The 16,727-nt window shown below is 45.3% G+C and overlaps 1 protein-coding gene and 1 long non-coding RNA gene across 2 annotated transcripts in view; one reads left to right on the forward strand and one right to left on the reverse strand.

Annotated features, from left to right (window-relative positions):
* Window positions 1–16,727, reverse strand: part of LOC138567132 (uncharacterized) — a 307,846-nt gene that overhangs the window by 30,838 nt on the left and 260,281 nt on the right. The window contains exon 2 of the long non-coding RNA XR_011302108.1: window positions 9,520–9,636. This is a non-coding gene — a long non-coding RNA (uncharacterized lncRNA). The remainder of the gene's footprint in view (window positions 1–9,519; window positions 9,637–16,727) is intronic.
* Window positions 5,502–16,727, forward strand: part of LOC138567123 (growth hormone secretagogue receptor type 1-like) — a 77,665-nt gene continuing 66,439 nt past the window's right edge. Inside the window, exon 1 of the mRNA XM_069645018.1 lies at window positions 5,502–6,473. Within this exon, the coding sequence (XP_069501119.1) occupies window positions 5,714–6,473 (760 nt within the window). The 5' untranslated portion in view covers window positions 5,502–5,713. The remainder of the gene's footprint in view (window positions 6,474–16,727) is intronic.

The following is a 16,727-nucleotide window of genomic DNA, read 5'->3' on the forward strand; positions in this document are numbered from 1 at the left end:
GGGGGATTAGGAAATATGGAGAATACCATCCTTTGTTCCTCTCCGTTACAGATACTGGCTCTATAGTACCTTTCTCTAGCAGGGTCAAAATTACATGCAAAAGGAATGGATCTGGAACCTTTTACAAATGGTACCCGGTGGATGATTCTGAGGTCTCTGAATCAAAGGGATGCAGTAACCCTGCGCTATGGTTTTTAATGCCCAAGCATCCGAAGTAATGCCATTCTTCCGGATGCTGAGACACTCTGTCTCCCAACGGGGTGTCGTGAGTCAAGACCTCAGAAAGGTTTTGAGGCAGCGAAGCAGCGGCTGATGGTAAAGATGCAGCTGCTTGGGCGGCCTTTGCACCTCTCCCTCGTCCACCACAAGGGAATCTTCTTTGACCTCTTTGGCCAGCCATTCCTCTCGCTCTTTCAACTGAGGAGTAGAAGCAAAAGGATCTACCCCTCCAAGAAGGTCCACTGGGGTGAAAAGGCTGAGGCTGCCTGATGGCGGCATCTAGAGACTTTGCTGCCTCCTTCGAGGTCTGCAGCTTCTCAAGGCTTTCGTCAGTCTTTCTGCCAGAAAGATGAGACCCGTCAAAGGGCATATTAAGGAGTCTAGACTCCACGTCTGGTGCAAACCCAGACTTCCTTAACCACGCAAACCTGCATATCACGGTGCTTGCCGCCATGGCTCTGCTGATACTGTAAGCAGAATCCAAACCTGACTGTAGAGACTCACACATGGCCTCTTTCCCATCTTTCACAATGGCCAGGAAGCCGTCCCTTTCTTCACCTTTGGGAATATGTTCAGCCAACATGGATATACAGTCCCATAGGGTGAAGGTACATTTTGGAAGGGCACATGTAGAGTTGGCTGACTTGAGAGCCATGCTCCCTGCAGAAAACATTTTCTTTGAACAGGCATCCATACGCTTATCTAAATCTGGTTGGATGGTCAGATAGACAGCTTGGTTGGAGGTAGAGGTTGCTGCTTGCACCACATTCTGGAGTAGGGTGTTTAGACAAGTAGCGGGGGTCACTACTTGACGGTCTATATTTTTTGGTCAAATTTGTATTGACTGCCGGACTTGATTCTGGTGCTTCCCAGTTTGCACTTACTCTTTTTTTGTAGAGCAACATGAAATGGCAGGATTAGATCCCTTTGAGGAACTTTGTCCAGGATATCAGTGAGGTCATCCTGTACGAATGCGAGGACAGGCCTGCTCCATCCCAGATAATTAATGACCTTGGTCATTAATTGCCTGTAAGAGGCATCTGTGTGATCTGCTGTGTCTGGCTTGCCAAATTCCAATTCTGGAGAGGTGTCAATCCCACTGGCTGTTTGTAAATTATCACACAGGTCCTGCATCATAGATTCCTCTGATATAAAACTATCATGAACATTAGGTGTGCCTTATTGTAACCGAAAGGGAGTATTATTGTTGTCTGAAGGCCTATAGTCTTCATAAATTGACGTGAGAGATAAAAAGAATCCTTTCTTGGCAATGGTGTAAAGAATTTTTGAATGTTTGGTAAAGGCGTCGATGGTTTGGAGCCAGATGCCGATGAAGTCATCGCCAAACTTGATTTTGGCATTGATGTCTTTGATGGCGCCAATGGTTTCTACGTCGACATGTCTGTGGACTTTGTCCGTGACAGACTTCGATGACTCAGAGTCTTCAATGATTTTTCATCATGTTGAGGCCTTGACGACTCTCGATGAAAATCTGGCCTATGTGCCGAGCTCGAGGGCAGGTAGGATTTGGCTCGAGCCCTTTCCTTACCATCTTCAGAAGGCGCGGTAAGAGCATGGCCTACTTGTTTTTGGAGGGCTTCTGACTCTCTAAAGTTTTTAGCATTTCCTGCTTAAATGATTCCCATTCAGCCAGAGTAGATGCCTTAGTAGGGCAAGATATATTCCTCACTGGAGATGAGTCGGAAGAGGAAGACGAAGGAGACAATCTATGATGCCTTTTCTTCTATTTTCTCGACAATGACGAGGAGTGGTGAGAGCCACTTCGCGACCTAGATTTTTCAGTTTTCTTCCATCAAGGAGAGTCGCCTCTTGCTTTGTTGTGGGAATGTTTTTTTGACGGGGTAGTCAAAGGGGTTTTATTGGGGAGTTTACCTACCACCAATTCCCCTTTATGCTCTTTCAGAGCTTTTCCTGTCATCGATTGACATGACTGACAGGCCGAGGTCTTGTGCTTCACACCAAGGCACCACAAACAAACTCGATGTGGGTACGTCAGCGACATTTTATCGCCTCCGTTTTGGCACTTCTTAAACCCGGTCTTAGGGGTTGTCGAAGATGAAGACATTACGAAGTAATAATATGAAGCGCGCTGTAGTTCACGAAACAATAGCTTACTCGGAAAAACGGCACTGAAGCCAACGGGCGCTGCGCGTTCCATATATACCTTCGATGACGTTATCCTTGCGACAGAGGCCCTTGAGGGACATCGAGGCGACTGCATCGATGCACAGCGCCCCTCTGCTGAAAAATGTTTTCCAAAGCAGTTGAAGCTGGACATAGGAGATCTCATAGATGAGGAATATGTGTTTTTTTCTGTACCATAATTAAGATGTTAGTATACCTGACACCTGTTCTGTTAAAGTGGAATTGACCAATGGTGTACCCCTGATGAATTTCCAGGCTAAACTGTGTTTTAAATTGGAGCGTGAAGGAATGAAACATGTTGGGTATGGAATGTGAAGTTGGAATTAATAAAAAATTGGAGTGGTAGCAGGAAATGGTGCACACCATTTATGTCGGTCCACATTGGAGTTTTTGGTAACAAATAATTGTGTAGTGTAATAATAACTATGAAATATTAATAAAATGAATTGTAAACTATTTAAAAAAACAGTGTATGAAGATTTAATATTAAAAAAGAAAATACACGAAAGCAAGGTATAACAGGCGGCTGTGGTATCTACTCAATGAATCTACAATACTTTTACTTAGAAGGAATACTGGCGTGTGGTTGGAGTATCAAAGGGCCTTATTTTCGTTAGGGGCGTAACGTAAGAAACATTCGTAAAAGCCTTGCGCAAGGCTTGTACACATATTTCTTACATCACTCCCCATTTTCATACATTTTTATTGAAGGGCAGAATGCAACTTGCATTTCCACGACTTCACCCCCATACAAATGCATCAGTGTTTTCACCAGAATGCATGTTCATGCCGGTACAAATGCTGGAGATCCCTCTCCGACATGCAAATGACCAGAATTCGGTGGGCGGGCCTGTCATGTAACATGTCCCAGGCCACCGTATTACATGTCTCAATAAAATGGCCCAGAGTGTTTGATATGATGTGGCATTTGTAACGTGTCTGTACACAAGTGTTTCTAGGCACGACAAGACAAGGAGGGGGAAACAAAGGGAGGACAAAATAACAATCTTACTTGGCCTTGCGTCATTAAGATCTCGCAAGTGCGGGGTAGAGGGAAGGGGAAGTGCCAGGGGGGAAAGGAAGAGGGAAGTGCAGTTAACTCTCAAGTGCAGCCAGTGGGTGGCTCATAAGTGCAGAGAGAAGGGACTGTAGGGTTGCAGATACAGACCCTTAAGTGCTGGGGAGCCCAGAGGCAATGTGAGGGCAACTGGACACGAAGGAGCCTGGGCCCGAGCTCAGAGAGTGACCAGGTGACCAGTGCGCAGAGCAGTCAGGTGCATCAGCAGGGGAGAGGAAGAGAGAAAGCAGAAGCGAAAAGGAAGGTCTTGAGTTGCTTCCGGAACCAGACGTGGTTCTGCTGGAGTTTGAGAGAGGCAGGGTGGCTGTTCCAGAGGGAGGCCCCAGCCGAGGAGATAGATCTCTACCCAACTCTCTGCTTGAAGAAGCATATGACCTTCAGAAAGTTGGAGGTGGATGAGCAGAGAGCTCGAGAAGGAATATGTTTTTTAAAAGAATTTGGAGGTAGAGTGGTCCTAGGCCCCAGAAAGCCTTTGGACGATTCAGAGGGTCTTGAACATGATCCGTGCAGCCACAGCGAGCCAGAGAAGAGATTTCAGAGCTGGAGAGATACGATCCCTGGGCTTGAGCCCAAGGACAAGTCTCGCAGTCCTGTTCTGGAGAAGTTGTAAAAGTTGAAGAGTAGAGGCAGGAAGATTTAGAAAGAGGCTGTTGCAATAGTCCAGCCTACAGAGGACCAGCGCTCTGGAGACAGTGAGCTTCTGGGGGATAGCGAGAAAAGGAAGAATACCTCTGAGGTGGTGCAGCTGATAGTTTGACCTCTTAGAAATGTCAGAGATGTGAGGAGAGAAGGAGAGGGTGGAATCGAAGATGACACCAAGGTTCTTAGACTCACAGGAAGGAGCAGAAAGAGGGCCCAGAGTGGGCAGCCAGAGAGAGAGAAGAAAGGGGGGAGCAGGTGTCCCAATGACGAGCATCTCAGTCTTACATGCATTAAGGCAGAAATCATTGGCGGCACACCATTCCTGAATTGATGGCAACAAATGGATTATCAGTGGGTGTGGAAGCAGATTCTAATTATTTTGGAGAGTATATGGGAAAGATTTTGGTAGGCCAAAGAGGAAAAGGGGCTATGTTTAATGACAAGTGGGTTAGATCATGTGCTTACACTTACAGAAGGGGTAGTTACAGCTATTGGGGGTGGCTGTGGTCTTGTATTTTAGGGTGGCTACATTTTTCTGTGTGGGTGATCAGTGTGAATTATTTTGTGGGTGACATTTGCCTGGGTAAAAGCGCCATAGGCAGCAGGATCTGAGTGGAGACAACTGAATTCTCTACTTGAACTAGGACTTTCTTAAATTGTCAGATGGATCAACACATTTTAAAAGTCAGAGTTGAGTGAAAGGAGTTGCAATAATTTACTCAAGATCATAGACTTTGGTGAAGTTAGAAAGTTGGGATTAGAATTCAAATATCCTGGATACTTGACAACAATGAAACCCCAGACCACATCAACATATCAAATTAGGAATAAAGTTGTGAGCACATTCATAAAAGCAGACAGATAATTTCACTGTAAAATTGTCAATTATGTTTGGTTTCAGTGATAAGTGTTCTAGGTTGCATACAGATGCAAATTGATTCCCCCTTTACAGACCACATAGGCACACCTTCTGGGTAACTTCATAATAATAGGTTGTGTGTTCAAGCCAGTGTGAGCTGTAGAAGGAGAACCATGCTCAATATCTGACATGCACCAGAAAGGGGAACAATGGATACAGAGCTCACTTTGTGTACTTAATTGCAATGTGCATGCATCAGGAATGCAGAATTCTGATCATTGCTACTGTATGCTAATTGTGGTTCAATGGTAATTTTGATTGATGCACAGTTGTGATGAGCATTTCTCATACTGAATATCTTCTAACTGCTTCCAGTCCTAGGCTATCACCATTGGCAGGGTTCCAGTACCAGGATCTGCGGGTCTTCGTGGCACTCGTACTTTGACAGTCTGGCACAGATAGCTTCAGAATGTGGCAAAAGGCTTCAAATTTGCCCGGACCACAACGTTCTTTCCTGTGGATAAAAATCAGTGATTGGAGGATGTTGCGCTTTTAAGATAAGAGGTTCTGACTCAGTCAATGAAGATTCATTTGACTTATCTTTCAAAGGTCTGTGTGATTCTCATCACTGACTGATTTTGCCCTGCCCTATGGACAACCAGAATCTTTTTCAACCATTTGATTGACTTACCTGAAAAATTACCAAGTGGTTTAGGACAATTTCTATCAGACTGAATTTGTGGAATAAGATGGCCAATGATACTGAAAGCCCAGAGATCGCCTCCCCACACTGCACAGAAGGATGTGCCAATGCCAGCATCCATGAGGTCGTGGTCTTCTACCCATTCCCCTTCTCTGCCTTGTGTCTGGTCACCATCATCTGCATCCTGCTCTTTGTCGTTGGGCTGCTGGGCAACGTCATGACCATCCTCATCATCTCTAGGTCCCGAGGAATGAGGACCACCACCAATCTATATCTGTCAAGTATGGCGCTGTCGGACGTCTTCATATTCCTCTGCATGCCCTTGGACCTGTACAAGATGTGGAACTACCGGCCCTGGAGATTGGGTGACCTGATCTGCAAGCTTTCCCAGTTTTTCAGCGAGGGTTGCACATACTCCACCGTCCTCCACATCACAGCCTTAAGTATGGAGCGTTACCTGGCAGTTTGCTACCCGCTCCGGGCCAAAGTGCTCATCACCCGCACCAAAGTCAAGTTGTTGATCATGGCGCTCTGGCTTGTGGCCCTGTCTAGCGCTGGTCCTGTCTTTGTCCTTGTGGGGGTGGAGTTTGAGAATGGGACTGATCCTGCGGAGACTGGAGAATGCAAATGCACCAGTTATGCTGTGACCTCCGGGCTTCTGAACATTATGATGTGGGTGTCAAGCCTCTACTTCTTCGTTCCTGTCTGCTGTCTTAGCTTGCTGTACAGCCTAATTGGCCGGAAGCTGTGGAGGCGCCGGAGATGCCACAGAGACAGGAGCAACATGCAGACAGTCAAAATGCTGGGTAAGTGCACTCAGTACCAAGGTTAGTATTCTGTGTTTCATGGCATTGTCATGGGCCACACTACCTATAAATATAAGGAGACCCTATGTGTATATAATCTCTGCTGGTACACACTCCTTTGATCTGCAGCACTCCTTGCAGATGCAGTAGCAGCCTCAGTGGGGGGGGGGGGAGAGTGTGTGTGTGTGTGTATACATGGGGGCAATTGGCAGATCTAGTTAGTACTGCTGCGGCACTGCACCATCCAGGTGCTGGATACTTTGTCTAAATAAATAGGCTGAGCTGGTTGTTTCCTTGTCTCAACTATGCTAGAAGTTGTCAAGTGCTTAAAGCATAGCCTAGTGGTGTGTGGCGCGTTAACAGATATAGGGAAGCAGGATTATCATCACAGGCAGAGAGAGACCCCAAGAGGGTCAATTCCCTTTCAGTCCCCTGGTGGAAAATCACCTTCTCTGTTGGTATGTATTGTCACAATGTTTGAATGTGTGTGGCCTTGCAGCTCCATATGAACAGTTCAGAGGGATGCTACAGTAAATTGGTTGCTGTCCTCAGAGGGCTCCTCTGGACCAGCTTGTGACTGCTGTTCTGCTGAGCATTTAGAGCTCAATGGCAACACTGGGAGTGGGGACACAGATCACTGTCAAAAACTGCCATTGAATGCCTTCCAAATGGCGCCAAGGACTTGGTGCGCAAGCCACCATCAGAGGACCCTGTTTATGTGTCCGAAATAAGTTCAAGGGTGCAAGATTCATTCCTAGATGCAGGGAAGTATGGGACACTACAGCGTAGAGGTCCATCCATTGCTCACCTGGCTCTTAGATACGCTGTTGTGCTGGTGGTCTCTAGCTAAGTTGGCTCTGAGGGTCTCACTTCTCAGATGGCCCAATATTTTATGAAGGCATGGTCAATCTTGGGGTCCATCAGCGAGATACAGGAGTGGGCCTTGCTGAGAGGGAGATGAGCTCTCTCATCGGAACTCAACTTGGAAGTTGTTCTCAAGGCCATTAAGACCTTCAATGCCAGTTATATCCAGCTTCCTCCTTCCACTATAACCTCTTCTACTGTGGTGTGCCCGATCATCGGCTAGATCCCAGATCTCCTTTGTAGGCCTTCTTCAAATTACTGGTGCACACCCTCAGTATTTAAGTGTAATTAGTGATGTGACTGGTGTCTTCGTGGTTCACTCACTCAAACACAATTGAAGAATATGAGAAGATGCTCCATGGATCTGAATACAGCTACTAGCCTACCTGGATGCAGAGGTACCTGCTTTCCCTGATGTCAAGTGGAGTAGTCAGAGACACTGCCTAAAACACTGGCTTGATTTATTGTTGTTTGTATGGCACCAACCACAAACATATTTGCAGTAAATCTGCCTTGCAGGGACATGGTATGAGCTAGTTGCAGAGTTGATTCTAGGGTAAGATATTAGGCATTCATCTAGGATATCATACACAAGAATCATTAGATTTGCCCCATATGGCTAAATTAGCAGGGGGCAGGATAACAAAATTATAGCTTACATTCTTGCAAAGAAGGACACAAGCTGGCCTCTGGGAGAAAGCGTAACATGCCCCCCTGCAGCTCAGGATCCAGGGAGAAGAACAGGATGATGAGACACCCAGCCTTCAAAGTCACATGACCCGGCATCTCCCTCCTGTGGTGTGGCCTCTGGGAGAAGACAAAGCATGGTTTCCTGCAGCTCAGGATCCAGAGAGAAGAACAGGATGATGAGACACTCAGCCTTCGTAGCTGCATGAGCCAACATCTCCCTCCTGGGGTGTGGCCTCTGGGAGAAGGCGTAACATGTCTCCCTGCAACTCAGGATCCAGGGAGAAGAACAGGACGATGAGAAACCCAGAATTCAAAGTCACATGACCCGGTTCTCCCTCCTGGGGTATGGCCACTGGGAGAAGGCATATCATGTCTTTCTGCAGCTCCGGATCCAGAGAGAAGAACAGGATGATGAGACACTCAGCCTCTGTAGTCGCATGAGCCGGCATATCCCTCCTGGGGTGTGGCCTCTGGGAGAAGGCATAACATGTCTCGCTGCAGCTCAGTATCAAGAGAGAAGAACGGGATGATGAGACACTCAGCATTCGTAGTCGCATGAGTCGGCATCTCCCTCCTGGGGTGTGGCCTCTAGGAGAAGGCATAACATGTCTCGCTGCAGCTCAGTATCAAGAGAGAAGAACGGGATGATGAGACAATCAGCATTCGTAGTCGCATGAGCTGGCATCTCCCTCCTGGGGTGTGGCCTCTGGGAGAAGGCATAACATGTCTCGCTGCAGCTCAGTATCAAGAGAGAAGAACGGGATGATGAGACAGTCAGCATTCGCAGTCGCATGAGTTGGCATCTCCCTCCAGGGGTGTGGCCTCTGGGAGAAGGCATAACATGTCTTTCTGCAGCTCCGGATCCAGAGAGAAGAACAGGATGATGAGACACTCAGCCTCTGTAGTCGCATGAGCCGGCATCTCCCTCCTGGGGTGTGGCCTCTGGGAGAAGGCATAACATGTCTCGCTGCAGCTCAGTATCAAGAGAGAAGAACGGGATGATGAGACACTCAGCATTCATAGTCGCAGCTCAGGATCCAGGGAGAGGAATAGGATGAGACACAAAAGATTAACTCCCTATAATCTGGGGGAATGATGACTGCTGATGTGCCGACGAATGTCCAGGCTTGTTTCTGGGTCTTCAACAGGGATGGGCCTCAGAAGAAGGCTGGGCAATAGAGCAGGGATGGCCCTAAAAGGAGGGTGGACAGAGCAATGATGGGCATTCGGGGATAGATGGACCTAGGCGTAGTGTAGGATTGCTCTTGGGGCATGTATGACACTCAGCCAGGAAGGACATGGAAGCAAAAATTGGCCTCAGAACAGGGATGCGTCACAGGGCACAGATGGACTCACACCATTATAAGGGTATCAATGTCAGCCATAATGCAGGAATGTATTGCACGTATAACATTATAAAGCATTGTACTGCATAAATATATCTTGCATAGAGAAATATCTCATAGGTACACAATGTAAATGTCAGGCATACAGGGAGGCTGATGGGTCATCATCCTGCAATCTGGAAGCAGTCCTCTCGAGACAAATAAATCCCAGTCAGGGGTTACAGCATAGCGGCATGGGATCCACAATCCTCCCAGGGCTCTTCCTGCAAAACAAGACCAGTGGGTTACTAATGTGGTGTCAGGGATCAAGCACACGCAAGCTTGTCAACATTGCTGGCAGATGTAACCCACTACTTGCTTCTATTTCCGAGTAGGGAGAGCCCCCACTAAAGGTCTTGTGACCTGGATCCCCATGACTCTGGTTCCTGAAAAACAAACATTACCCAATGGGGTTTCTCTGAACAAATATTTAATTAAATCACACAGCCATTACCCATGATTCTTCCAGGGAATATATCAAACCTAACGCCGGGTTGGATCCAATTAGATGACAGCCACCAGCAGAAGATAGCCCTTGAGCTGTCCCTGATCAATGCACCCCAAAGTTCATTAAATACCATGCAGAAAGAGCTTCGCTGGCAGGCAGAGCAAAGCACTTCTCACTGGCAAATTGGTATCCTTTGATTACAGAAGGGAAGGGCCCCTACACACATGGGAACTGGGGGAATAATCATCATGCAAGATGTTTTTCCCATTAAGAAATATTTAAACAGTTATTTCCGGATAATGAATAGTCAATGTGTTGTTTTAGGCAGTCAGTGTTATTGTGATCATTTCAGCTGGGTCTAAATATCAATTTCCCCTGATTGTTTACTGATAATAGATATCATGTTGCAGACAAGCTTATTTAGTGTTGCAGTGTTTTGTACGAGAGCATTGTATACACATTAAAGAAAGAGTAATACATATTCAGAATTGGCAGACATTTGTATTAACAGAACTTAGTTAAAGAAGCAGGCAAAAAAGCAGCAAAAGAAATCATTATTAAGATCCAAAATGGCAAAACATTATTTTTGTTTGAATGAAAGATTTTTTCAACAGATATATTGATTAACTATCTTTTGCAAGAGCAAAATCACTTAGTTCTTATTGTTCTAATTCTTTTATAGATACGCAAATGTTGACATGTTCAAACAAAGGGTCATTGTATCATTATGTTTCGGTGTAAAAACTTTAATAGTCACCTTCATCAGGAACATTAATTCTTCTGACCCTAAATGTAAGAGTACCAGATTAGAAAATAGAGCAACCAATCTATTTAGGTGGGGTGGTGAGATTGCCATAACGAAGTGATAAAGTCATATGGCTTACCATTATATAGAGTTGTAGGGTACATTAATTGCAGTAATGGCAGTTAGGAACGATCAACGACGAACCAGGATTTCAAAAGGAACTAGAAATATTAATAAGTTGGCATGCTTAGCTACAGTGAAGTAAAGTAACATTTGGTGTATATATAGGTTCAGAAGTACTGCCCATATTGTTATACGCTAGCCTACCTGAATAGCAGCCTGAGTAATCACACATAGGTGTCTGGAACTACAATACTTCAACAACATATCTTCAGATCTGCAGAGTATCAGGGAAAAAGAGAAAAGTCAGGAGGACCCTCATTTGGAAAGTTGAAAAATGTATATTCAATAATGGTACTGAGAATGTTGCCAGGTTGTCTTACCTATGCAAGGGATACCACATAGCTTGGGGTGAGAGGTCTCACATCAAAGAATTTGGAAGTGCAGTGTATGATGAATCAATCATCTGATCTGCTAGGTCTAAGGAAGAGAGTGCAAAACCCCTAATTTTAAGCCACCGAGGAATATTTATATTCTAAAAGGTTACATCTATGCCAGATCAAAAACAGGGTATCTTAACTCTGCTGCAGTTGCAGAGTGGCGTGGAGATGACAGGGATGAGTGTTATCACGAAAACTGAAATTGAAAATGTGTGGGTATTAAACGAAAAATGACATCATCACGAGGGTGCAATGACATCATTACGTATATCTGTGACCTATAGCAATTGGGTGATCGGGATATGCGCAAATGACTTCTGTCATACATCAACATTTGAACTGTTTAATCTATGCAATATGGCGTTTCTACTTCTAGTAGAGAGAGACCACTTGCTCAACCAGGGTGACTTATTATGAAGTATATGATGTTTAACAGTTGAGATAAGCCTAACTCACTGGATCCATATGTTATCTTTTGTTAATATGTCATATGTGATGTTTTGTTTCGTTCCACATTGTGGGCGCCCTGTTAATTTATTCCTGCACATGAAATCAATACCAACCGTGTGTCGTTTGATTGAACAATGATATGATGTATGAAATGAATGCTTTCTAATAAGTTGATGATACTTATCGTTTGATTTATAAACCACAAGGATATTTTTTTGTTGACAAGCTAGCGCACAAGGCCCCGATGAAGGACGGATGTTCCGAAATGCATAGGCCTATTTTCGCTCTTTGCTATGAAAACGTGTACCACTGTTTGGTACATTCTATTGGATTAAAAGATAAATGATTTGATACAAATGAAGTTGACAGAATCTCTTCTACTTTGATATATCTGAATATTACAAATAAGAAAAACATTTTTGAAATAGATTAACCCTTCTTGGGCATCAGGGTGTGCGGCCCACACCAAAGGCTCACAGGCTTTGGTCTCTTTTTTCCACAACACACACAGTAGTCCCATACTTTTTACCAATGACTACACACAAGTCCCATACTTTTTTTTCCAATGACTACCACACATAGTAGTCCCATACTTTTTGCCAATGCATTCACTCACCACCACTCACCTCTGACAAGTACGACCCCCAAACATGTCACACATCAGCACACAAATAAGATGACATATTGCCACACTGCCCTAAGAATCCATTGCTGCTCGTGCTGCACTAACCATCAAATCCTCAAAAGGCTAACTGCTAATAGAAAGACTTCCATAAACGTGATGCTCATGATATATTGCTCACCTCATCCACACATATGCCTTGCCACCTCTCACGACCAACAAAGTCATTAAATAACTACCACCCTTCTTGTGATATGCATTCCTCTACACAACTCATCATACACATCTCACGGTTTTTACCATTTCTAACCAATGCTCAATCACACTTTAGACACCACTTTTTCCTAAAACCCTTACTGCGGCTGCAGCCCCAAGCATGCAAACCCAACAAGTGTCACTTACTACAAGCGTTACGTGTAGTACACAGAGAGCTAACATGGAACTTTTAAATATGTTCACAGCAATGCACAACCACTCTCAATTGGCGGAAGGCGTACATGCCCCCCCTATCTACTATGGTTGCCATTAGCAATGCACAACCACTCTTACTTGACGGAAGGTGTACCTCTCCATCTACTCTATTTGCATGAGAAATACAACAACCACCCACACATGACGGAAGGTGTACCTCCTTTATATAAGACTCTCACACACATAAGGCACTCAACCCCCTTTCTACACGCCGCTCACATCACGGAACCCCTTGCTACATGACCATCACATCACAGAATGCATTCTACCCCCTTTTCTACACAACTCTCATGCATGGAAAGCATTCACCACCCCCCTTTTTTACTTGGGTTGGCATCCTAGGAGCATCCACTAGTCTCACATGACTTCCTCCACTCACCATGCCAGTACTAGGACATGGGAATTCGCAACATTCAACACGCAACCATCCATATTGAATATTCTTTACACCAACATGAAACTATGGCTTTAGGTAAATAGCAATAACATCTCTGCACCTGAAATTCTTCATAATATTCAGTATTTTCCCATAGCCGTCACTGCAACTCTAAACCTGAAATTCCTCAAACCGGTTAAATACTAGCCCACATTCTCAGGTTCTCCACTCACGACATTTCAAGCTCAGCATTTTAGCTTAAAAGCCTGGTGCCTTTAAAAGTGATGTTATTGTTAATACATTAACTATAACCTTGGCAGTCGCCTAACACCATTGAACTTCTTGCAATGTCATATTAGACCTTATGTGACCAAACGATGACAGCATTGCTCACACATCCCATCCACACATACCATGCGGCAGTACAAGCACCCATGTCATTCTACCATCTACTTCCGAGTGCACTGAACCTCCTGCAATGCAATGAACCTCCACAAAAATACACACGGATCATCACCGTTCAAATCCCCACTAACAGTAACATATATCTGTGAAGTTTTCCTACACATTTACAATGCAAAACTGTTTGCAGTAACCACAGGATGCACACAAAAGAAAATATAAGTTCTAACACACCGCTCATGGATAAAATGAAACATTGGAATGGCTCATGTCTCTTAACATTCCATATGGGAAAACATTTCTCACTGACAACTGGTGGTAAATTACCGGTAACCCATTTTCTACAGAGCATAGACAACGCTACGCTACGAGAATTTGCAGCAACCCATACCAAAACACCCTTTTTTCCCTTTTTTTCTGCCCCGTGCATCCTAGCACAACGCAATCTAAGAACTGGCACAGGATACTGGCTTATCTCTCGGGTGAAACATAAAGAAAAGTCAATAACACACTTGATTCCTCTACCACACGGTACCTCTGGACATTTCATACAAAGTACTCTGCTGCTTATAACACTGGTGATATTTCATAAAATGTACTTGGATGCTTCTAGCGTCGGTGCTTTTAACTTTTTTGTTTTAAGTATAATGCATTACGAACCTAGCGAGTTATGTACTAGCACTTAACTCAATATCGTCACTGTACTGCACAAATGTATCCTCCTACGCCCTGTCTGACAGCGACACAACCGTCCCTTCACCTCACCCACCTCACCCTCTCACTTATCGCACTCTCCCTTTGGTCCATCAGCAGCATGCCCTTATCGCTCACAGATCTAGCTCTTCCACCACACCACAATCACTCCACTCAGCATACCCAGCCCAGCTCTCACACCCTCAAACTCAATGGCCATCCCCTCCTCACCATTAGGCTTTGCAGACTTAGAGCCCACACCAAGATAAACGTCGCTCTCCGCAGCACACCACCCACTTCAGACATCAGAAACTCCAGACTTAGCTCTCACACCCCAACACTGTCCTCAATAACTTACACTCCCCACATCCAGATGCCCAAAACACACTCCCAATGCAGAGTATAACCCCAACCCCTCTCATCCCAACAATCACCCACACAATTCACCCCTGGGCCCAATACCCCAGCACCTACTGCCTAAAACCACCCATTTTACCCTACCCAGAACTGAAATTCGTGCTCATCAACGCCAGATCCCTCCCTGCACCTTCATTGGAAATTAATGACCTCATCGACACCCTTAATCTCAACCTACTAGCCATCTCTGAAACCTGGCTACATGAAGCATCAGGCCTCCCCCTCGCACTCCCGGGCCTCGCACTCCCCCAAGGTTACACTATCCTAAGACAGGACCGCAAAAACTCTTCTAAAGGTGGAGGCGCTGCCCTCATTTTCAAAGATACCTTCTCCATTAGACTCTGCAATCAATAGTGGGAAAACAACACTGATATCCTCACTGCCAAACTATCTCTCCCCCCCAACTGCACCATAAATATCCTAATCACCTACAGGCCACCTGGCTCACCATCAGACTACCAGATACACCTTCTCCAAATCATAGGGAACAACCTAAAAAGCTCGACCAAAAACATTCTATTAGGTGATCTCAACCTAGGCCTACACGATCCCAAGGACAAAGCAGCCGCCTCCCTAGCCAAAGATCTCACTAACATTGGGTTTGAACTTAAAATCAATGCTCCCACCCACTGCAAAGGCTGATCCATCAACTGGACCGCAGATCACAAGTGCTCCTCTTAAATCACTAATATCTCAGCCCTCCCATGGACAGACCACTACCTCATCCAATTTGCTATTCCTATCCACCCCTCCTGCAAGATATTCTCATGCGCCCCTCCCGCCAAAGTTAGAAGCTCTTAAAAGCTTACTAAAACCAACCTCACACCGCTTCTTGACATCCCCGAACTCAAACACCCTTTTAACAAAGACCCCATCTCACTAGCCAACACCTATACACAGGTGCTCACCCAAGCGATTGAGTCCATAGCTCCCCTAGAAGATAAAAAAGTGAAAAAATCTATGCACTCCGATTCTTGGTTTACCAAAGAGCTATCTACTCTACGTACCAACAAGCGCCGAGCACTAGCCAATTGGCACTTCTCGCCCAACCAGTCCTCCCTAAATGAATTTAAAGAGATTTCATCCACGTATAAAAAGGCCATATTCCTAGCCAAATCTGAATCTTTCAACCATAGAATCACCAATGGTAAGTCAAAAACCAAGGAAATGTTCACCATCTTCAAAGATCTCACCACCCCAGCTACTGCCCCGGATAAAATAACTAAAGACGGAGCTTGGTGCTCCAGCATCCAGGATGCTATCATCAACAAAGTCGAAATGCTCCAAGAAAATAATAACCCAGCACAAAGCCTTCCCAACCAGGACACTCCACACCTGCCCTCTTAACCTAAACCTCTCCCGCAAATACCTCTCTTTACCTTCAGAGATGTCACAGAGAGGGAAGTAACCAACCTCCTCAAAAATATCAAACCTTCCACGTGTAAGGGCGTCATTTGTCCCCCTACTATCATCAAAGACTGCACAGACTCACTCACCCCCATCATCACTGCATTCATCAATGCATCCTTCTCCTCTGGCATCATACCACAAAGCCTAAAAGAAGCCTGGGTTCATCCACTCATAAAAAAAACACCCTAGACCCCACTTGCCCCAACAACTACCGCCCCATAACAGTTGGACCCAAGTGCATGCAAGTTCCAAGGCCGACCCACCCTCCCCTCCCCGATTCAAGTGTTGGCAATAAAAGGCTGTAGGTTTTTATTGTTACTGATATGTGATTATTGTCATTGTTTCCATAGCCATATCTATATAATATTATACTTTTGTGCACCGGGTCCTGAGGTAACCCCCTCTGGCCCGTGCCGCCTTTTTGTCCCACAACTTGTTGTGGTCACCATACAGTGTCCTGATTTTCTCTTTCTTTGTTCTTCTCCTTTCTTTTTTAGTGTGGGTGGGTTCTGGGAAAAGAAGAAAGAGGTGGAAGACATTGAGTGAACAGTGAACTTCCAGGCTGTTTGGGACCCTGTTCCTCTGGGTGCTTAGCACCTTGTTGCTTTGTAGGAGGGTGGGGTGATTGCTCACACCTCACCCTTCCCTTCCTTTGTGGGGACAGAGACTGCGTATCTCTGTGTGTGATGAGGAGAGGGCCAGGCTGGGGGAAGGAGCTGCC

The sequence above is a fragment of the Ambystoma mexicanum genome, chromosome 1p, assembly GCF_040938575.1.
Source record: "Ambystoma mexicanum isolate Mex_15411 chromosome 1p, UKY_AmexF1_1, whole genome shotgun sequence".
NCBI classification, from domain to species: Eukaryota; Metazoa; Chordata; class Amphibia; order Caudata; family Ambystomatidae; genus Ambystoma; species Ambystoma mexicanum.